At 42.6% G+C, this 22,828-nt stretch overlaps 1 protein-coding gene across 2 annotated transcripts; it reads left to right on the top strand.

Annotated features, from left to right (window-relative positions):
• Positions 1 to 442: 442 nt before the first annotated feature.
• On the top strand, positions 443 to 21,161 carry rpa1 (replication protein A1). 2 transcript variants are annotated; one of them, XM_088301308.1, is made up of 17 exons: positions 443 to 656; positions 880 to 927; positions 1,315 to 1,393; positions 1,527 to 1,635; positions 2,274 to 2,362; positions 2,434 to 2,517; positions 4,970 to 5,108; positions 5,353 to 5,455; positions 5,532 to 5,600; positions 6,079 to 6,271; positions 6,360 to 6,496; positions 8,126 to 8,274; positions 12,969 to 13,098; positions 15,842 to 16,018; positions 17,180 to 17,287; positions 17,375 to 17,461; positions 20,511 to 21,161. In XM_088301308.1, exons 1-17 carry the CDS (start codon positions 627 to 629, stop codon positions 20,613 to 20,615), a joined length of 1,836 nt encoding a protein of 611 aa, XP_088157434.1. In that variant the 5' UTR covers positions 443 to 626; the 3' UTR covers positions 20,616 to 21,161. The 2 variants fall into 2 exon arrangements, with proteins under 2 accessions (XP_088157434.1, XP_088157435.1); XM_088301309.1 differs by having other exon boundaries at positions 444 to 656; positions 5,000 to 5,108.
• The last annotated feature ends 1,667 nt before the right edge of the window (positions 21,162 to 22,828 follow it).

The following is a 22,828-nucleotide window of genomic DNA, read 5'->3' on the forward strand; positions in this document are numbered from 1 at the left end:
TCTCCAACAATGACATATATGGGCCAAAAGTATTTGAAAAAAAAATTATATTGAAAAGTTTAAACTGTCTATGAATTCCTCAAGTCTATGCAGAATTTGCGACACAAAGCACGACACGGTGTCATTTGTATAAATTCCAGTGAGTTAATTTTAATTTGAAGTGCTGGAGTATCCAGTGGCGCCAAATTAGATTTTCGTTTTATCTCTCCGTTCCTTTCTATTCTTGGTCATTGTAAAGTTGTTTATTGTATCTACTTTTCGCGCAAACCCACTCTGAGAATCCATTTTTTCTAGAAGCCCGCGAATGCGTCTTTGTGACGTGAGGCCCCATGCACTCACGTATTCTCCCTGCACTGTAATTCTGCCGATCTCCGGTCAGCTTTGTTGCATTCGAGACCCCTCTGTTAGATGTGATCTGCTAGCGTCAGACAGCAACGCGATCAGTTATTGAATGCGGAAACAGGAAGTAAACGCAGCTTGGCGGGATGGTCGAAGATTTGGCGCCTTTGAGGAACATTTCACTGCGTTCACAGTCTGACAGGAAGAATACAGCCCACGTCCGGAGTGTGTCTCATTTTTCAGAAAATCAAAATAATTAAAATCAATAGAAATACTTCATCGCAGACATGATACAGCTGACGGAAGGCGCGATAGAGGTATGGCTGTCTTAGATGATATTTGTTCCTGTCCTTTCTCGTGTCTCCGTCGGTCGGTAACATCACAACGAAACTTGCTCAAAACTGACTAAAGTTCGATCAATGTTTTCATCGTCTAAATATTTTTTGTTGTTGTCGGTCGGTACAAAAACATTGCTCGCTCACGTTTGCATAAACGTCAAGTAAAATGTTATTGTTGACTGGAGTGACTGTTGTTTTCCAGGCCTTGTCCAGTGGAAATGGGACAAACGACGCCGTCCTTCAATTGGTGGTGAGTATTACGGTTACCATTTTATATTCAAATACTTATATATAATTCCTTAAACCTGGGCACCTACTTTGACATAAAAAAAAATCTCACCGGCCACCACCGAACAAATTGGTTTGAAAGTGTTTATACATTGACAATGATTGTGTCAGTTTACCTGGTGGGAAATCTGCGCCTGCTAAATTGAATACAAAGCAAGCAAGGAAGGGTTCATTGTGTAACTTTGACCGACAAATGGATGATCAATTAATTAAGCCCGACATTATACGTCGCTGCCATCAATAGACGAACAGCAGTGATGTCATCATCAAGTCCATGATTATAATAGATGATATTCAGACCAATTAAGTATAATTGGGACTAGCTGACTGTATTTTTTTTTTATTCCAGAGCATCCGTAAGATTGAAGGTGGAAGCGGTCCAGCTCGCTTTCGTGTGATGATGAGCGATGGACGACACACCATGTCTTGTACGTATATGTACTTTTTTCGTACTCTTACTTCCTAACTATTTAATGTTAGGATCATGTTTCCCTGGATTTGTCATACGCATTGGAAGGTATAAAATGTTTCTAAAAGTGTTTTTCCTCTCCTTTCCTTTAGCGTTCATGCTTTGCACGCAACTCAACTGCATGGCCGAAGACAACCAGCTGGCCCCCAACTGCGTTGTTCATCTCAAGAGACACGTGTCCAATATTCTCAAGGATGGACGGTATTGCATCACTCGTCTTGTCTCTCATTTTCAAGTTGGACTGTTTGGACATGGGATAAATAATTGTACAAATGATTGGGAATTGGGGCAACTAGGATGTTTTACATGAGAATGGAATGCAAAGTGTCAGTAATGGAAACAATAGCTGGGATGCATTATATTAAGATATGTTTGGTTTTTTTTTTTTACTTAAAATATACTTTGATTTAGTTCATGAAACAAAATGTTGGGAAATGTTTTTTCTTTGTTCTTTTCTTTTTTTTTTGTATCACATTTTTTGTTGTCTTGATTTGTTTACGCTGTAAACTTAACTATAGAATGATTGATTGAATGCCCATTTGCATTGACTATGATGAATTACTTAATTTGCGCTTTTACTTTTACTCTCCAAAACAAGCATACCGGGTTAATCGAAGACTTTAAAGGAACAGACGGGTTGAAATTCATGTTCTCGCATTGGATTAGCCAGTGTGTATTAGGAATAAAGTGCGAGCAGCAATGGCATCTAATTTCCTAGAAAAAAAAAAAAGGTGCGAATTGTTTTCTTCTTGCTAGGTGGGGGGCGTAACAGAAAAATAATTGAGAAGTACTGCTTTAGCAATATTAGATAGTTTTGTGTTTTCTAATCTTCATGTCAGACGTGTGGTAATCATTTTGGAGATCGAGGTCCTCAGGCCAGCGGCAGACGTCAGCGGTCGAATCGGCAACCCGACGCCTTACAGCGATGGTAATGCTTCATTTTGATGTGAAAGCATTTCATCATTCTAAACGAAGTGTCTCAAATGAATGTGTGCGCAGGACAGATTAAAGCCCCCCAGCAGGCTCCGCCGCCAGCAGCCCCCGTCAGCCGTCCTCCACTTCAGGCTCAAATTGGAAATGACCGTGAGTCTTGCTTGCTTCAAACGCTTAACTTATATTTAGACGAGTTTGAATTATTATTCACATTGCCACTAACTAAACTTGTTCACTGTTTGTGACTTTGTGGCACAGACTCTTTGAAACAAGTTTCCTTTAGTTTATACTCACTCCTTTGAAACAAACAAACAAAAACTCGGTTTCATGTAAAGGAAGAGCGGTGATTCAGCATCAAACAGAACCCAAATTTTCCTTTTTGAGGGGATTAATAAATTTGAATCAGTCAGAAGCTGAAATAAAACGTAATACATTAATTCAACTAGAGTAGGGACGTTGTGTAGCACGTAAATAAAACGATGCAATGATTTGCAAATCCTTTTCAACTCGTATACACCTGAATGCATGACAAAGACAAGATATTTATTTAACACACCCCATACAATCGGAGATGCAGGCTTTTTAACCCTGCGCCGATTTAAAAACCCTGAAGATCCTTTTCCACTTTGGCTTGGAGGATACAAGATCCACGATTTAAAAAAATAAATAAATAAATTTGAAATGTGGACTCGTCAGACCACAGCACGCGTTCCTACTTTGTGTCAGTCCATCAACAGATGAGCTTGGGCCCAGAGTAGCCGTTTATGATCTACTATCCACAAATGGTCTTAAAAAGTTAATCAATAAGTCATAAATGTGATTTCCTTTACACCTTCAAACACCCATGAGAAGGCCTTACACCCCTTACGGATAGAATAGACAATCTAAGTAATTAAACTTAAAAAAAAAAAATTTCCTTGAAAATGCGTTTGTACTACATATCAACCAGCAGATGGCACCATTTCTTCACTCTTTTAAATAACCAGTCCGGGGCAGAACATTTTGACAACCCCTTTCGAAAAGATTTCTTCATTTTTGAGCTTCGAAAAAATAGTCACATACCTCCCCAAATGTTGAAACTTTGAGTGAATGCTTGCCTAGCACGCTAACTATCCGGTGTTGGATGAGCACCTCAATGAAAAACCTGCACCAGGAACTATCCAGCTGTGAGGTGTGTGTGTGTGTGTGTGTGTGTGTGTGGAGGGGGAGGGGGCTCACTCCCCCCAGCTCTCCGCCTCTCTCTCTGCTTGGCTCTCTAATGTCATAGCGTCTCCTTCATCCCTCTAATCTGCCATGTGGCGGGGGATTGAGTTTTCGGGCGTACATCCTCCTCATCAGCGCGGTCATTGTTGCCGCCTGGAGCCGAGGGCTTAATTACCGAAAGTGCAGCCGTTGGCCAAGTGGGAGGACTTAAGCGGACACTTTGAACTCTAATCCTCTGCGTGAGCTGCACGCAAAAAAAAAAAAAAAAAATCAAATAGTCAAAACGGAGGAGGATCACGTGTTTGTACCGCTCTTTCATACGCCCTGGGTGGAGGTAACAGTGTTTCGCACTCGCCTCTGTTCTGTGAATCATCTTTCGCAATGCCAGCTTGCTATCTCGCACTCTTTATGTGCTATTTCCTTCTGCTGCGCTTCAGCTGCCAGCTGTACTTTCACATGATCGTTGATGACGTTTTTTTTTGTTTTTTTTTTTTTGGTTCTGGCCATCATTGCAAGGGCTGTAATTAAGTGAAAACTCCTTCCATAAAGAAAAAAAATGGGTGGTACCATATAATATTAAAAGACTGCATGTCAGACTGTTTAGTAAATTAACAGCTCTGATTGGAGTAGATAAACTGGCTTTTACATTAAGTCATGGTTCGATTCCTTTATTTTAGCCTACCACATTTATGTATAATAAATGTGTAATAGGCGTTTTTATGAAAATGCATGGAAAAAAGGACTTGAATAAAATAATTGCAAATGAATTGCAATAGCATTTTTTTTTTTAATTATTCAGCCGGGAGAGGCGTTAAACTGCCTTTTTTTTTTTTTTTTAATTAATTTTTTAATGAAGTTCCTTATACATTATCCGATCGGCTTTTCCTCACAAGGTTCGCGGGCATGCTGGAGACAGTCCCAGATGTCTTCGGGTAGTAGGCAGGGTACACCCTGAACTGGTTAAGGATGAACAACCACTCACACTCACACCTAGGGACAATTTAGAGCGCTCAATCAACCTACCATGCATGTTTTTAAGAAAGTGGGCGGAAACCGGAGTTTCCAGAGAAAACCCACGCAGGCATGGGGAGAACATACAAACTCCACGCAGAAAGGCCGGAGCTCAGGATTGAGCCCTGCACCTCAGAACTGTGAGGCAGACGCACTAACCAGTCGGCCGACGCTATATTAGTTTATTTAGTGTGGCTACCCCTTAAATTTGAGCAACAGGACGGTGCGTGCCTTTCTGGAACCTAAATGGAACACAACCGTGAAAACAAAGCTACCGAATCTCTCTGACTAAATACTGTGTCACTGTGCCAAAATGACTGCTGCGAAAAAGGTCATCGCAGCATCAAGCGAGTACATCTCACGCCGCTCTTCTTCACACACCGTTTAGCACCCTCCTCCGCCTCCTTCCTCCCTCCAGTGAACAGAGCGGTCGGCAAAGACATCGGGAAGAAGCCCGCTGCTCCCACCACGCCGGGGGGCCACTCCAAAGTCGTGCCCATCGCCAGCCTCAACCCATACTTGTCAAAGTGAGTGTTTACCAAAAGGCCTGCACATGGTAGTCGAATGTGAGTTGCCTCCAGAATGTTCAACATTATCCTTCATTTTTCCGTGAGTATTAATGATAAAAAAAAAAATGTAGTGTCTGGTTAGGCTGGCTGGAAGTTTTTACTTTTTTCCCCTTCGAAAGCATCTCAAATTGTCTGTCACAGTGCAGTCATATAGTAAAGGTTTACAATCATATGCAGAAAATAACGAGGTCTCTGTCCTCAGATGGACCATCCGCGTCCGCGTCACCAACAAGAGCAGCATCCGCACGTGGAGCAACTCGCGTGGCGACGGCAAGCTTTTCTCCATGGAGATTGTAGACGAGAGCGTAAGTGTTACTCGTGCGCCCTTTTTTTGTGCTGCAGGACTACACCTTGTAATGTTCAACTTTATTGCGATTCCAGGGAGAGATAAGGGTGACTGGCTTCAACCAAGAAGTGGACAAGTTTTTTGGGCTCATCGAAGTCGGCAAGGTGATGATGATGATGATGATGATGATTTTATTTTTTTTTACTGAAATTTCCAGATTACCAAATCCACCTGGTTAAAAACCGCAACAGCTAAATCAAGCAATATATTTTTTTCAATTAATTGATTTTTTTTTTTATTTTTTTTTTTTACACAGCGGTACAAGTGCCCCATTCAGATTTAATACCAATTTAAGATCTAATTTCCATATACACACATCCAATACATAAATGACTGTAATTGTCAACAATATCATTGGCAACATGATCCGCACGTAGGCAGATAACTGATCCATATCTCACATTCTATCCATATTTGGAAGAGACATGATTTCAATCTGAAGATATATGATCTTTTTTCCCCTCTCTCTCTCGCTGCTGATCATGCATTGTGCCACTTGAGAGCCATAAAATTCTGAATTGTCGCCCGAACTTCGCTGTTTGTCCTTAATGCCTTGTACTTCCATCTGTCCGGTGTGGTCAGGTCTACTACATCTCCAAGGGCTCCCTAAAGGTGGCCAACAAGCAGTACACCTCGGTAAAGAACGACTACGAGATCACAATGAGCGGCGAGACCTCCATCATTCCGTGCGAGGACAACTGCGACGTCCCCGTAGTGCAGTGCGACTTCATCTCCATCGGCGACTTGGAGAAGAAGGAGAAGGATTCCGTTGTGGGTAAGGAGAAGCCTACTGAATCAAAGCCACGGCACTTTTTCTTCCTGGCTTGTTCTCAGTTCATTGATCATGGAACTCACCTTCGCAGATGTGATTGGCGTATGCAAGAATGTGGACGAGGTGACCCGTCTCACCACAAAGGCCAACAAGGAAGTGTCCAAGCGGACGATTTACCTGATGGACACGTCCGGCAAGATGGTAACGGCCACCTTGTGGGGAGAAGAAGTAAGTCAATAGTAGCGAAAAATACATCTTCCGATATAAAAGAAGACCTGCTCGGTGTGCCACACGAGTACAGCATCGTGACAACCGTGGGTGGAGCTTGAGGTTGGTTTAGTGGCTGGTTGTGCTCCAGCCCTCGTCTGGAGAATCAAAACAAAAACAATATTCAGAGTTGACGCTCCCTGTTGGCCATGTCGACAATGACGAGTTGAAATGCGGGAGTGGTGTGATAAATATTTCCTTTATTCGTGCTTTGAAATTGCCTCTGCAAAACCTGCGTCAAAAGCCATGGCGACAAATGCTGGCACATGTCCGGACGCAAATAATCCCACAGTTTTCTGAGCGGCCAGTTACATATATCATTGGTTAGAGTTGGTGTGGTCAAACTACGGCCCGGGGGCCACATGCGGCCCGTTACATTTTTTTCATCCAGCCCGCCGAACTTTGGGGGGAAAAAAAATGGAATGAATAAACCTTCATGTTTTATTTTCCAAATGCTGTGCTTTTTCAAAGACATATATATTGTTGTAATGCTTTTGTTCACTTTCATTTCAAATTAAATGCTTTTTGTTTTCTCCGGTGAGGTGAGGTGACCAAAACACTCCCATCCATCTGCTCCTGGTCCGGCCGCCCCTCGGTCAAATTTTAGAACCCATTGTGGCCCACCAATCAAAAATTGAGTATTAACAGAACATTGCTTGCCAAATAAAGTTAAAAAAAAACCTCTTCAGTCCAATAGTAATCTTTACATAGAGTATTGTGGTGGCATAGTAGCGAGAGTTAGCAAGCTTGCCCCTTTACCGTGACCCAGAATAGAAGAATGCTTCAGTATTTTGTTGGTTTTTGCACTCAAAACCAACGCCCTGGCCCTTGCCGAGTAGCGTAAAACAACTTTGACTCCACCCGTCCAAGATTTTCTCGGTGACACGATTTCTCCCGTGGAAGTTCATCAAACACTCCAGAGGGCTTGAACGAGTAATCAGCTGGCCGATTTAATTGGCGGATATTAGCCTTTTTGAAATTGGCTGATTGCCTTAATATTAATCTGAGCTTCCATGAGGATTCAATTCTCATAATCTATCGAGTCATTTGACACCTCTCTGTACCTAAGTAAGCTTGCGGTTTATGCCCTCAATATGGCCTTATTTTCTCTTCTTGTCTTCATTGTGTGTAAGAACTCCACTTTCGAAATATCGTGTTATTGAGCGATGTATATTGTTGCTCCAGATGCTGACTCTTTACCTGCAGCTCGCTGGGACTGTGCTGAGTTTGCCGATTTTTATTTGTTTACGAAGGGAGGGGGGGGGCAGCTTTTCCTGTTTGTTTATCCGCTCTTTTCTGCAGGGATCTGCCGGAGCCACACAAGTTGGTTTATGCCAAACAACGAGTGCAGAGGTTTTCTGTTGTTTTTTTTTCTTTTTTTTTTTTACCCTTTGTCTGTGCTCGTATCTCGTTCTTAAGTGCTTTTGTGTATCTTTAAAATGTCAGTCTCTTCGCTGGTATCCGGCCAGTTGTCGTTCCGTAGGACTCATGGCAAAGATTGCTCAATAAATGTTTCAAAAACACTGGCCTGCGCAAATAACCATAATTTGAGCTCAAATAACCCAAGTGTCAATGTTTTCTGTCATACAGGCGGAGCAATTTGACGGCGCCTCTCAGCCTGTCGTGGCCATTAAGGGCGCCAAGCTTTCCGACTTCGGCGGCCGCTCACTCTCGGTGTCTTTCAGCAGCACTCTGATGATCAACCCGGACATTCCCGAGGCGTACAAGCTGCGAGGCTGGTAAGGCACACTCACTTCTTGCATACATGCAACATGCTGCTTTTAACAGGAAGTAGATAGTACAATTTACTGTATATCGCAGTCCTTTCCCCCCCCCCCCCCGCCCCCTCCGTTATTATTCCGTCCCAATGCTTCCTTGTTATGGCTGGAAGAACCGAAAGCAATGTTGCCTTTTCAATTCCCAAGTTAATATGAAGCATGTTCTGCTTCTCATTATCAAGATTTCCGTATGTTCTGCATTGTGCTGCGGTCGGGGGAGGAGGCGATGGAATTGCTAAAGTAAATTCTTTGTCTGACCGAGTGCATACGTTGGCTTCCTCATCGCCTCTGTATCTGCGGGGTGGAATCAAATCCACACTAATGTCTTTGTAACAGGAACAATATGTCAGAGATCAGAAAGTTTGCATCGTACGTGACGCCTCCCCGGTGCTGATGCGTCGAGCGTGCATCCAAAGAGTTTGTTTACATGACGGACCACATTCTTGAACCGACTGAGATGCTTCAAACATTTGCGCCTTTGCCGAGATGATGCTTCTCTTGTTTGATTGAGACCGTCACAGGGATATTTGTTACTTGTTGCTTTGTAGTGCTGTCCAACTCCATTTCTTCTGCATGTCCGTCTCTATGCCGAAAACTAGCATCAAAGTGCTCCCATTTTGAGCCCCGTCGCAGCTTTGTTCCGTCTGTACCATAAAGTGTTTTCCACTCGATCACGAGAGCTTATCTGCTCGATCACAGTGAGTTATTCGGACTCTACTTTGCAGCGGAGTAGGAGGCAAATCAAGAGCTCTTCTAAAATCGCCATCTTGATGAGCTCTAATTGTTTGATGACGGGTTCTGGTTGCCCGGCGCTTCTGTCTGAATGGTAGATGATACTTTATGTAGTGCAAGACAGTCATTTGGCTTTTCTAAAGCGTACCTGAACGCCATTAACTCAGGAGTCGTGGCTTCGTGACCACCGTAAAATCTAAGAGATAGAAATTCAACCCCTTCCACCATTGCGCTCTTCTGTCCAGTCAGCCATTATGTCCACAGAGAAATGAAAATGAGCAAATTTAAATTGAGTTCTTGAGAAATGCTTTCGTCACTTCCCGTACTTTTCCGGTGCAACTGATTTGCTAGCTAACAGCCAATCACAGTGCTCATTGAACCCGACTGTTCACGAATCAACTGAAGACGCCCCAACAACGGCTCAGACGCGTTGCTCGCTACACCCAACACACGTGTACCGACTTTCGGACGGCCGATTGGTGCTTAAAGCCGCCTCGAATTCATGCACTCTGGTGATGCGCACTCCCATTGTGCCCGTTCCATTCAGACATTACAAGGCCACCGCGCTTTGTTGCAGTTTTAATAATCCTTCGTCTCGGGGCGCCGCCACACAACCAGAGTCCCTGCTTTGATTGTTCCATGATGGAAAACTGAATAAGGGAGCAATTCAATTAGGATCCCAATGACTCTTGTGATGATTTTTTTCAGTCGCGCTCAGGAGACGCTCAGGTCTTTCAGGGTGTTCCTTTCATCCATTCTGCCGTTTGCGCCGAGGCATTTCGCTCACACACACACACTGCACACAATCTGGGGACTTAGGTCTGAGGAATTGTCTTTGCTCAGTCGGTTATTGACTGAAACGTCAAGGTATTAGCCGTGCCGCTAAGCAGGCACTTAAGTTGCCTCTGCTAATTACCTCTGCCAGGGTGGTTGTTTTCTTGTTTGTTTGTTAGCAGGATTACTCAAAGTCCATCAATAGTCGTTTAGGCCGCAGAAAATGCATTTAAAAGTTTGAGGAACCATCGAAAAAAATGCAACTCAAGAAATGTTTTCCATCATGAGAGAGAGTGAAGCGAATACCTCCAATAGCAAATGGGTTCATCACCATGAGCAGTTTTTTTTTTCTTCTACATCCGAAGGCAGAAAAATTCATTGGTCGACTTTGTTTCCGCTACTTCGGAGCACCCAATGCCGGGCTTTTAGTAGGTTAGCACTTGATGAGTGATGATCCAATTTAAGATTGGTCAGCCTCACTCAACCTCTGTGTTCTCGTATTTTCCAATTTTGTTCATCTCGAAAGTAACTTGTGACATGCCAATATTTTGTTATTGGTAATGATATTCAGGAACAGCAATTTGAAAATCCCTCAGTTAGACTTCTACTTGTTCAATCGCTCCAACTGGTTTCCTAACTACAGGACGGAAAAAGTGACTGTTGGATATCAAACTGCTACTGTGTTAAACCGCCCGTTACGCCTCTGATACTTCCTCCCTCGGCGGAATATTTCTGGGTGACATTTATACAGAGCAGAGTTGCTACTGACTGCGTGTGTGTGCTCCTTGTTTTTAAAACTCACACATGCATTGGTGTTTTCTGCCAGTAGGGGGCAACAGCAACATCTAGAAAACAACCTCACCCCTCACAGCTCCAATCATAAGCAGCACAGTCCTGCTTTTGCCGTGTTTACTTCCACATGCGGATGGCGTCAAAGCTTCCATGTTGTCACTCAAGTGCAGGCGGATGTTTCTTGTCAGCCTCGCCGTCGCTCTCGTCCTTCACTCATCCGCCGTGATGGGGAAAGAAGCAAACAAGGCGCCTTCGCCGTAGCCTGGTGACCCTCACACTTCGTTTTCATTCTGCTGTTATTTTTGCTCAATGTCTTCACGTGTTTACAGCAGCACTGACTCAATTTGTGGTCAGGGACAAAAAAAATTGTTATGCTTGATTTCCCTCGGTGTGCAAGAGAATTCTGCGGTGGGAGTTGCAGTTTTGCATGAGGTAGACTGGTTGTCTCGGACGGCAATAAATAGGCTCCCACTTTTTTCATACTTGCACATGTTAGGCCTCTTAACACTTTGTTGAACACTTCGACTTGAACTTTATGCAAACTAAGAAATTATTTAGTTAAATTTGTGTGTATATATATATATATATATATATATTTTTTTTTTATTTTTATTATTTTTATTTTTTTTTGTTTTACCTGCCAAATAATCCGTCATCAGAAAAATAACTCTGCCATTATTTTTTTAACGGCTTTTGTTTTGTTTTATTGTGCTGGTGTACCTAATAAAGTTGCCTGTAAGCATTTTCCCCATAATTTCCTTTCTGCGGCCGACAGCCAGGAGGAAACATATTAGCGCAGACTTTATTGATATCTTGGTGTTGATCCGACTACTTCCAGAGGCCGCTCCTCCTCACACGTACGTGTCCTCGTCCCTTCACACGCCGACATTTTAACACATGTAAGACTTGTACGCGCGCATCCGACAACCTGCATCCGTGCGGGGCTAGTTCGTCTCACCCACTTCCGAACGACAGCTGCACATTTTCTGCTGGATCTAATTTGTTTCATCGCGGCCGCTGTTGCGTGACTGTGATGTGCCCATTTGTTTCTCGCACTTCTCATTTTCACTGAGTAGTCCGGACACCGATGCCATCGATTGTGTGTTTTGCAGTCTTGTAATCCGGAACGCCATTATTTATTGGTTTCCTCCTACATTAAAGAAAATGGATGTGAAATCAAAACCCATGATGGCTGTTTAACATCTTCTATTCATTTGACTTTAAACGGCACATTTTGACAGAAAATGTGTTGATTGGCCGAGAGAGAGGCCAAGTCAACTGGGATAGGTTCCGGCACCCTTGTAAGGATAAACGGATAAGATAATGGATTGATGGAACTCCCATTTATCAATAGTATTGTTCCACAAGTTTGGATGATACTGAAGGCCACTAGTTACGTTACTCACGTGCACAATCTTAAGGTAAATTCTGCCCGTAATCGGTTTGCCGGCATTAGTCAGCGAAAAGTGGATCGTGGCAGCTGGCGCGTTGCCTTGGCAACGCTCTGCTGCATTAATTGGGATGCTTTCAATTAGTCATGCCTTCAGGAGCAAGGCAAGTATTTACAACCTGACCTGCGTGTTGCTGTGCCTTGTGGCCAAACACATTAGCAAACACTTTTGATCTCGGCGACCATTTTAAATTGTCCCCTCCTCTTCATTTTTACCACTTTTCTCCCCCCTTCTTCGTTCCCTTGCTGTTGTCTTCTCTGGATAACAAGGAACAGTGTGCGAAAATGGTTTTTTTTTTATACGGCTGCATCAAGCCCGACCCTGAGTGACTTTGCTATCCCTCTTCTCTTGATTTATTTCTCAAGCTGTCGTTGCTTGCCGCAAAGCCATCAAACAACACGCACCGAAATGAATGTCGTGACTGCTACTGGTTGGCAGACGTGTGGAAAGGATTGCGTTTTAGTTGTGATGTACTGAACAAGCACACACTACACTCTAATAGAGACCGTGCCGCAATTAGGCTCGGTTAATATGACAAATCGAAGCGCTCAAAACAATCAATTTGATACAAAAAACTTAAAGCCGAGGACACTGCTCAATTTTGCTCGTGTGTCCTGAATACCCGGTTCAGAATGGTGCTCATTTGTGCCAATCCCTAAATTGGAGTCAAAGTATGAGCCTTGCTATAGATGATGCAGAGCTGAATTTGAATCATAGCAGATCATTATTTTATACCGAGAGAAGACATGACGTTTAATACACTGATAGCTGCATTTTCAACAGTCGCCTTTCTAAACGCCAAACTTTCTGACCGAGGTTTTCAGTTCATCAACCTGAGATCAAACGTTAACGCTCACCTTGTTCTCCTCCTCGCTGCTCAGCACTAAAATGTTTGCTGTGGTGCAGGTTTGACAAGGAAGGCCACTGCATGGAAGTCCGTTCTCTGACCGAGTCGAAAGGAAGCGGCAGCATGGCAAACTCCAACTGGAAGACCCTGTCTGACGTGAAGATGGAGCACCTGGGACACGGCGAGAAGGTACTTTGTGACGTCTGCGGCCTGTTCTTTGCGGATGTTAAAGCACAAGCGCGCACGATGCAGGTCTATCGTTTCTCTGTAACCTTGTCACACCGCAAGGGTTATTTTCCGCCAACAGCCCTGACGATTCTTTATAATCAGTAACTTATTAGATCGCAGCAAAAGCGGTTATGTCTACTGAAAAGGTTCCCGATCTCCTCTTCCAGCTCATTAATCTGCTGTCTTTCCCCGTCTGCCCATTTGCTCTTGCTCAAAGTCACATTTATCTCTGCTATCGATTACATATACCGCCCCGTCACCCCAACTCTTCTTTGCCCTCCGTAATGAAATTACCGCCCGTGGATCAGTACAATAATATGTGCTCTTTAATTTCCTCGCCGCTTGTTTGTACTGCGAAGGGAAATGGTGTTCGCAGAAGTGTGTAAATCAACTGGAGCGGAAAATGACAGCCGACTCTGAGGTATTAGCAGACGCCATTGGACCTGATTTAGCATGCGCTCCACGTTTAGAAATCACAATATGTTGAAGGGGATTAAGTTAGGGAAAGAGCAAATTGTGGAGTGATAACACGGACATGCGACGCAGGACGCAAAGATCAGTCTTGATCTTGCGCAATTCCTGTGAAAAAAAAACAAAACAACCCACGAGATGAATTCAGGGTGAAAGGGTGAATGCAAGCTTTGTTTAAGGCGAAGTCTTACGCATACCTCTAATACAGCCGTGGGAAAAATACGGCCCGGGGGCCACATGCGTTAAATGTTTTAATCCGGCCCGCCAAACTTGATAAAAAAATGAAATGAATAAACCTTGTTAATGTTTTCTTTTCTAAATACTGTGGTCTTTCATAGACACATATATATATATATATATATACTGGCAAAGATGATTTACTTGATAGTGTTTGCCTTTGTTTTTATGGCTGATATTTACTTTATTCACGGAACTGTGGTTGTTTTTAAAGTGCGCCAAAAATTAGCCCTGAACAATTTCGGAAAATAATCTAATTGTGAAATGTTTTTGTAAATATTGCGATTGAGATTGAAAACTGAAAGCTAGCTCGGCTGCGATTCGTGAACACCATTCTTCCCCTCCCCTCCGCTGATCATAAAAAAATGATCAATAATGATATTGGTGGCTGATATCGGCAGCCTCTATGAGTACCCGATACCTTGATATTGGGCATCAGTACTAACTCATCCTTAGTTGGTACCCCAATGGATGTGTCGTGGTACAGTTAAGTCCAGAATTGCCAAAATTCTTGAATTCTTTCCCGGCCTGGCCCAGGCTGTCCCAATTCTGAGCCACTCCTAAGAAATGACTTGCTGCCTCACCTTTAAGATCCTTTTTTGAGTTGCCTTCTGTCATCTGGAGACCAACAATGCTGCTTAAGCCGTCCTCATATTTCTCCGCCGTCCACTCCGAGACTGCGAACATTTAATCGGCTGTCAGGTGAAGGCCCTCTCATGCTTCCGCAGAGGAAAAGGTGTTGACCTATGGAAGCGCACGTTTTTACCATGTGATGAGTGAAGAGCTGAGCCGAGGCTGTCGAACCAAACATTGTGGTCAAGGTCTCCGAAGACCCCACTTCCCAAAGGAAGTCCGGTGCGATTAATTGCTTCTGTCACAAAGTGACAGTGTCGCCAACTCCCACCTCCTGCCCCCTGTGACAGTTACCTGTCGCCTTGGCGACAAACACGGTCTTTCCTCCCAAGATGCCTCCCTAATTGAAAAGGGATTTACTTCCGTTTTTTGAGAGGTGAAAAGGTGGTATGGGATGTTTTTAGGTAGCGTCAACCCCTACAGCTTTATCAACGCTGATATGTCATACGATTTCTTTTTTATATTTTACGATTTAATGAGCAGCAAGTTTTAAATCGTAGGTACCCGCTCGACAAACCAAATACAATAGTCGAGTTGACAACACCCGAAAAAGTGAACGCTTTAACAATGCACTGTGTGCGCATTATATGTGCATTGTTTGAATTTTTTTTTTTTTTTTTTTTAAATAGATTTTGCTACACTAGTATTACTGAGTGTATATCTAATCCAAATTCCCCACGGCCCTCATCACGCAACTTTCGGGTGAACTAAAGCAACTAGGACATTATTCAGGTCAAGCATCATTAATGTCTCCCCTCTAAAAAGCTCCTCCGGTTGAATGGATTGGTGTAGAACAATCACTTAATAGGTTGTATCTGCGGTAAAGGTGCCTCCCACTTCTTCATTTCTTCATTTTTGCACCTCCACTCTTTTTTTTTGTATTCATCTATTTATGAATGTGAAATCCATTTCCCCTGCTTTGGGTATTTTCCATGCCGGCGAGGGATGTCTCCTAAAAGCTATTTATGTGCAGCCCGTGTCTCTGACTTGCAGAGGCAGTGAGCGCTCATTTGCATCAGTGCCATTAGGATTCTGCTGCACCGACGTTGCACCTCATGTGCTAAAAAAAACAAAAAAAACTTGAAAGTCGATCAAGTGTGTGTTTTGTAACTGTTCATGTTTGGAGCATAGAAAGGTCATGAGAAAGTTGAGGCAGAATATGCATGCAAATTTTTATGTTTTTTATTATTTTATTTTTTTAAATGGATGGGACTTTTTTGATTTTCACTATTTTAGAGGTCCTTTTCTGATTTGGATGGCAATGCTTGAATTCATTACTGATTTTCAGTGTGTGTTGAGATTGCTTTTCAAACCCATCAGGATTTTTTAAAAATGTATGACTATTTTTTTAACCTATTTTCAGGCGGACTACTACACCTGCATCGGCACTGTTGTGTACTTGCGCAAAGAGTTCTGCCTCTACCAGGCGTGCCCGAGCCAAGAATGCAACAAGAAGGTGGTGGACCAGCACAACGGAATGTTCCGCTGCGAGAAGTGCGACAAAGAATTCCCCAACTTCAAGTACCGCCTCATTCTAAGTGTGAGTGACTCAGCACTGGGCTCCCTCGGGCCAAAGCCACTGTGATGTGCATGCATTTTTTTTGGGGGGGGGGGGGGGTTGTCTGAATGATAGACTATGCATTAAAACAACTCTCAACTCAACTTTATATAGCGCTTTCTCAACAGCAACGGGAAAATATACCATCCACATGGAGATAAATGGTGGCTGTTTAAAAAAAAAAAAAAATCTGTGTAAGAAAAATGCCCCCATGTGGATTGAGACAAAAAGTTCCCGTCACAGAAATGCTGATATCCGCAAATGTTTCTCCTCAGCACTCTTAAACCATCTTTCTTCTTCTGTGGTATCAATCTGCTGTCTCCTCTTTCCTTGCTGTCACAGATGAGATGGACAGTGTACTCTATTGTTCAATTTTGTTTGATGGCGTGAAAATGGTTCATTATGTCTTGATGCTGTGGAAGCAAAATTAAGAGCAGTACTTGGCTTCAACCACAAGGGGCGCTGTTGATTGCTGCCATGGTCAATTGCTATGCAGACCTCGTTCTTTGGCATCGAAGCTGAACATTCAGACTCTCACATTAGAAATATCGAAAGTAGTAAATCGTCTGCAAATGCAGTAAGGCTTTGTAAATGATGACGATGATTACCTTGTAAATATTCATATTCTTTGTGAATATTAGGTCACTACATGTCAATTTTAAATGACAGCGGTGCCTGCCCATTTGCTCGTTGCAGATTTTTTAGGGAGACTCTATGCTCACCTAGTCGCTGTTTTTCTGCCCTGTCTAACATTAAGCATTTATCTGACTAGTTTGTATATGTTGGGGGAAAAAAAATCCACATCAGTCGCGCTCTAATTTATATAAGAAATATGAATCAAAATGTCATTTTTGACAGAGTTGCATTTTAAATCCAGTATATGTGAAAACCCCAAGATGAACGCATTAGTGCAGAGGAGCTGTTGCAGTGCAGGGGAGCGGCTTCATTTATTCTGGCCATAGCCATATATTATAGAGGTAGTGCTTTTCCACTGTCTTATGGCATCTATAAGGCAGTTCTGAACTTTTTCTTAGGCCAAGGGGTCAATTACTCACAGATTTTCACTTTTTGACAGTTCCATTACCAGAAGTAAAACTGACCTCCCGAGTCTAACTTTTTTCCCCATTTTTTTTTTGTTGCCAGGCCAACATTGCAGATTACAGTGACAACCAGTGGGTGACCTGCTTCCAAGAGAACGCTGAGGCCATTTTGGGCCAAAACGCAGCTTACCTGGGACAGCTCAAGGACTCGGTGAGACATTTTTTTTTTTTAGCTATAATCCTGTTCCTGAAATCTCATCTGTTGTCCGACATGTAAAAATGATTCATTTGTTTTCAGAATGAAGCAGCGTTTGACGAGGTCTTCCAGCAAGCCAACTTTCACACGTTTGTGTTCCGCAACAGAGTGAAGCTAGAAACGTATAACGTACGTAACAGCTGGTTGTATGGTGATGGATGTCCAACTGTCCTAAACATGTCCTGAAACAGGAGTTACATTTTATTTTTAAACAGGGTAGTTATGGTTAAATACTAAACAAACTAAAACAATTATTTGATTTTAAATTAACCAATTTCTGTTAAAAACAGCTTAATTAATGCCCAAAATATTGCCGGACTCTTGGCAAATTAATTCTTGGTAAACCGGATTAAAGAACAAAGTGGGACCTATGTTGCCCCAGGGCCATGCTTTGCCCACCTCTGTTTTTTTCAGCATTCACCTGTAATAGACTGTAGACTGAACATGTTGGTTTTCCGTTCATTAACGTAGCTACCGCTCACTCCTTTGGCCTGCCAATGCTGCTCATATTCCAATGCTTTTAGAAACACACACACACTCACACACTCACAGCTTTGTCACAGTCACACAGATAGTTTTGTTTTGCGGTGCATAAAAGAATTGATTGGGCTGGGCCTCTGAGCAGGAAGTCTGGAGCGCGGCCAGTGGCCGCATCCGCCTGTGTCGCACAGACCCGGCCAGTGTGTTGCTCACGCCGCCAAAACTTTACTCGCTTCTTCAGCAGAGACACCTGCAAAAACCCCTCCTTTTCCCGACTGCGGGCCAGCCATTGTGTGATGCGAGCGCCCCCATCGTTGTCATCTGCTTCGGTTTGAAGATGACCGTCCAAATGTTCAGAAAAAGATTGGATGATTCTTCACCTTTAATTCCAAACATTAAAGAAACAGAATTACACGAGGGATGAAACAAATCAAATTAAGTCGGTCTTGCAAAATAGTCCTAGCCATAAACGGGTTGACCAAATTAGCATCAATTTTGCAGTCATTATAACTCTCGAGACAACTTCTATTTGAACACGTTAGCGGTAGCCACACATGTGGACACGGCATGCAACAATACTCATGCATATATTCTTTGTCCTCTGCCAAAAAAAAACACTAATATTGCAGCAGTCTAATTAAATCTGTGTATGTCTGTTTGTGTTCTGCTGCCCCCTGGTGGCCAAGGATGAGAAGCACAATGCACGTTGAATTATCTGCCAATGATACACAAGTTTAATTCTCTACCTTCTTTTATATTTTGTTGTCACTGTGCTTTTATAAGAACAATGTGGAGTACATTTTTCATGTTAAAAACCGGTTCCCTCCTGACCACACGCACAGTGCTAAAAAGAAATGGACGCCAGGCTAATGGCCCACGGGCGGTGGTTTGGTTGTTTGAGCACAGTCCAGCGCAACCTTAGCTTGTTTTATAGCTGCCCTTTTGTGAAGCGGAACGTCGTCATAACACCATTAAGACGCGAATATGCTTTCTCGGCATATCTGAAGGTCGTTTGATTCTAATGGCCGTAAAGAGAAATGTCTCCACCCAGCCAGAAATTAGAAATAAACTCCAATGTAACAAAAGTACTGTTGGTTGGTCGTAGCAGCAACGCAGCATGCTTTGGATTTATCTCTTCCAAATGTTGATAAACATCTGATTGATATCTGCCAATGTGAATGCAGCGTAAGCCACCCGACAAGATATATATATATATATATATATATATATCCCGTCAATGCCAGCTTGACATATTGTAATGTTTAAACAACCGCATCTGCATAGACTACACAAATAAAGACGCGCAAAGCTGTAAAACGACCTAAACTGTAGCGAAAGCATAATCAATGAAATATTGTCTAAATGTGCTTGAAATGAGATAGACCCCAAAAAATGGATATAATGGCACTAAATCAGATTTGGGCATAGTCCAACCTTAGCAACAAGTAATTGCTAAAAAGTTCCTGGAACTTAAGGTGGACTCAGTCATACCATCAGTCTCGTTGGACTTTTCGTTCATCTTTTCGGCCCTTTTGGAACATTTTGTATACGTGTCATCTACATCCAGCGTCCTCTTGCATCATAATAAGCCAGTAGCAGTGTCGTTCTTGAACGTGGGCACCAGACCAAAGGCGAGCTTGGGATTTATTTTTTTTATGCGGCAAGGGGGATTAATGGAGACAAAACGAGCACAACCTGTTTACTTGCGGAGAACGGCTGACCTCCGCTGTCTAGACAGCTGCGAGGGCGCTTGTGGCATTTTTGGCTCGCATGCTGCTTGCTGTCATATTAGCCACGTCTATCGCGTTCAGCACTTTAATGTCCACGAATGGGATGTTCCGTTATCCATTATCTGTCATATACACTGTATTTGAACTTATTGTTACATCGGGCTGCATTTTCATCCACTGAGTGGTTTTGGTTCACAAAAGGATTAAAACCTTTTGAGGTTTGTGTTTCAGGCACCGGGTTTGCTGATAACGAAAGCTGAATGGTTTTGAAAAATAATGTGTTGCAGTTCCCCTCAATCTTGCAATCACCATTTACGATGCAATTCATTTTTTTTAGCGCCTCTTCCCTTGTATTTTTTTTTTTTTATAAACACAAGCAATAAATTAAATTGTAGCATAATCAAATATCAGATTTATTGTAGATAAATGAGTATGTTTGGAAAAAACCATAAATGTAAATATAATTTGGGGTGTGGCATTTTAGTCGGAAAATTTACATTGATTTACTAAACTTCAGTTACAAACAGGGTCGAAGAACTAATTGAGTTCATAAGTTGAGGTTCCACTCGAATTCGTTCCATGACCAAGCTTGTAACTCAATTCATCAAAGTCAAATAAAATGTAACTATCGAATTTAATTATTGAAATACCAATAATGCTTTCCAGGCTACTCATGTTGTCTTTGGGGCTAACTAGCACCAGGTGGTACAAATATTTATTTATTTTTAATTTGTTTGGTGTCGTGCCCCATCATCAACAGAGCAAAAGGCATTTGTGTTTGCAATCTCTTTCATCTTGCTCGCTACAACCCCCTCTGTGGGTAACTGCTTCCCCTTCCCCTTTCTGCTCGCCAAAAAAGAAAGAAAAAAAAAAGTCTGGTATCAATTATTTCCTCAACTCTGCAAGCAGCAAGTCATATTCTGCCTGCACAACTAAAGGTTTTTAAACATTATCATGTCGTCTTCTAGGACGAGTCCAGGATCAAGGCGACGGTGATGGATGTAAAGCCCGTGGACCACAAGGAATACTGCAAAAGGTTGATCATGAACATCAGGAAAATGGCCGCCAAGTAGAAAGCTGCAAGAAACGGCTTAAAAATGTTTTGCGCTTGGATAATGTGTGTTCATGTTTTTTTTTTTTTTTTCCCCTCCCCTTCTTCTTCTGATTTCCTTCATATTCATGTGTGTAATCCTCTTGGCCCGAAACAGAGTGAATGTTGGGCCTCTGTTTTGAACATTTCTTGTTTGGTAAGCATGGTCACACCAGCACAAGCAAGACAGTTCAGCGCGTCTGTCTCAAGTCCGCCGGTTGTCGCTTGACCGCGCCACCGTCATGGGAGGGGACCCCCCCCGCCCCCCTTTTTTCACAAACTGCAAGAGGCTGTGCTTGGTCTGATAAGTCGTGTTTATTCTGTGTTTCTTTTCTGACTTGCAAGCACACTGCGCAGGAGACCATCTTCGATTGAAAAGAGGTTCCGCTGTTTCTCCAAGACTTTTCACTTGTGCATTTGGCTTGTCTTTTTGATGGTGTTGTCTAATCACTATTTTTGTTATTAAAAATTGTTTTGTGTGATGTAAAGTGAGTCGTTTCGCCAACAAAAATAAAAGTACTTTCTTTTCCCTTTGGACAAATTATTCCTATAAATTATGATGTAACGGATATTTAAATGGTCTTGCATTGCATTTGAATTGAATGCTATCTTTAGTTTATTTTGTAAGGTGTTTCAAATAAAAAAAGGGGGATGGCTCTAAGACAGGGGTGGGCAAACTTTTCGATTGGCGGGCCACAATGGGTTCTAAAAATTGACAGAGGGGCCGAACCAGAAGCAGATGGATGGAGCGTTTTGGTAACCTCACCTCATAGGACAAAAAAAAAAAAAGAAAACATTTAATTTTAAAGGAAAGTGAACCAAAGCATTACAACAATATGCATGTCTTTGAAAAACCACAGAATTTAGAAAATGAAACATTAACAAGGTTTAGTAATTAAATTTTTTTCAATTTGGTGGGCCGGATCAAAATGTTTAATGGGCTGCATGTGGCCCCCAGGCCGTAGTTTGCCCACACCTGCTTTAAGAGGTATCAGCACATTAAATTGACCAGCTGATTTTTCAGTCAGGGCCTAGAATACATAGTTGGGCCAACAGAATATGTACAGTGGGTTGCAAATGGCCTGTGGACTGGACACCTAACCAAGAATAGTAAAACCTAACATGGATCCTGACTACTTGAAATAAAAGCTCCCCACTGTGCTCTCCTCTACAACAGTGTCACAGCCAAAGTGCACAAGCGCTGAGTTATTGTGCTGAAACAGTGTCAAGCTGTGACCTTGCCCACTCTGCAGCTTGTTAAGCAGCCATTTGTCTAAGGACCGATGCGTCCCGCGGTGGTGTGGAGCGGAACCTGGCCAGCCATGGACCCGAGTTTTTGTTTCTACAATGGTGCCTTGACTTGTGAGTGTAATTCCTTGTGTAATGAAGCTTGTAACTCAGTTTCCTCATACTCTCCATGGCAATGATTACATTGCAGAACTCTTCTGCAGTAAGTGAAATCTGCAGCGTAGAAATAGCCTAATTAAATATTATCAAAACGTTTTTGTAGCATTTAGGGTACTTGGAGGACAAGACCCAAGATGGCTCATTTTTCACTAACAAGCGCAGTTTATGATTTTTTTTTAATCAGGAAACTGAAATGACTTATTTTCTTTTTCCATCTATTATTTTTTGAGAAATCAGGAAATTAGTGACGACTTGAAAAACGTCTACTTTAAATGAGGAATTGGCCACGCCCCCTCTGCTCGCGCCGTTTTTCGGCCAGTCATTGAAGGCAATAATTACAAACTCCAGATTGGAAATCATTGTACTTTCATTGCTTCTAACGTCCAAAAACGGTGATCAATTGCCACCCAAATTATTGTGGGCATCCCTACCTATGGCCATTTCAACATATCAAATGGATTAACCTCTCCGCGGCTGATTTATTTGACAATGAGGAAATGTGGAAGTGAAGATTGTGCTGTTAAGACCCTGCACATGGCTTCTTTGCTGAGCACCAGTCGGGATATTTACAGGGACTGAGTAGACATGCACAATTTTTAGGATGAGGATTTTTTTTTGACTGTTGGCGAGGCTAGATGCTACTACTCCAACCCGCCATTTTATTCTTTGGAATGAAACAGCTACGGGTTACGTGTACGCCACTCAATGTTACGTTCCAATGTGGCCACACTCGGCTGTGGAGTGGGCCTCCTTCCTGGAACTTTTTGTTTGCTGAACAAGCTCCCGAAG

The sequence above is a fragment of the Idiotropiscis lumnitzeri genome, chromosome 7, assembly GCF_059441095.1.
Source record: "Idiotropiscis lumnitzeri isolate Australia: NSW breed Sydney's pygmy pipehorse chromosome 7, RoL_Ilum_1.0, whole genome shotgun sequence".
In the NCBI taxonomy this organism is placed as follows: domain Eukaryota; kingdom Metazoa; phylum Chordata; class Actinopteri; order Syngnathiformes; family Syngnathidae; genus Idiotropiscis; species Idiotropiscis lumnitzeri.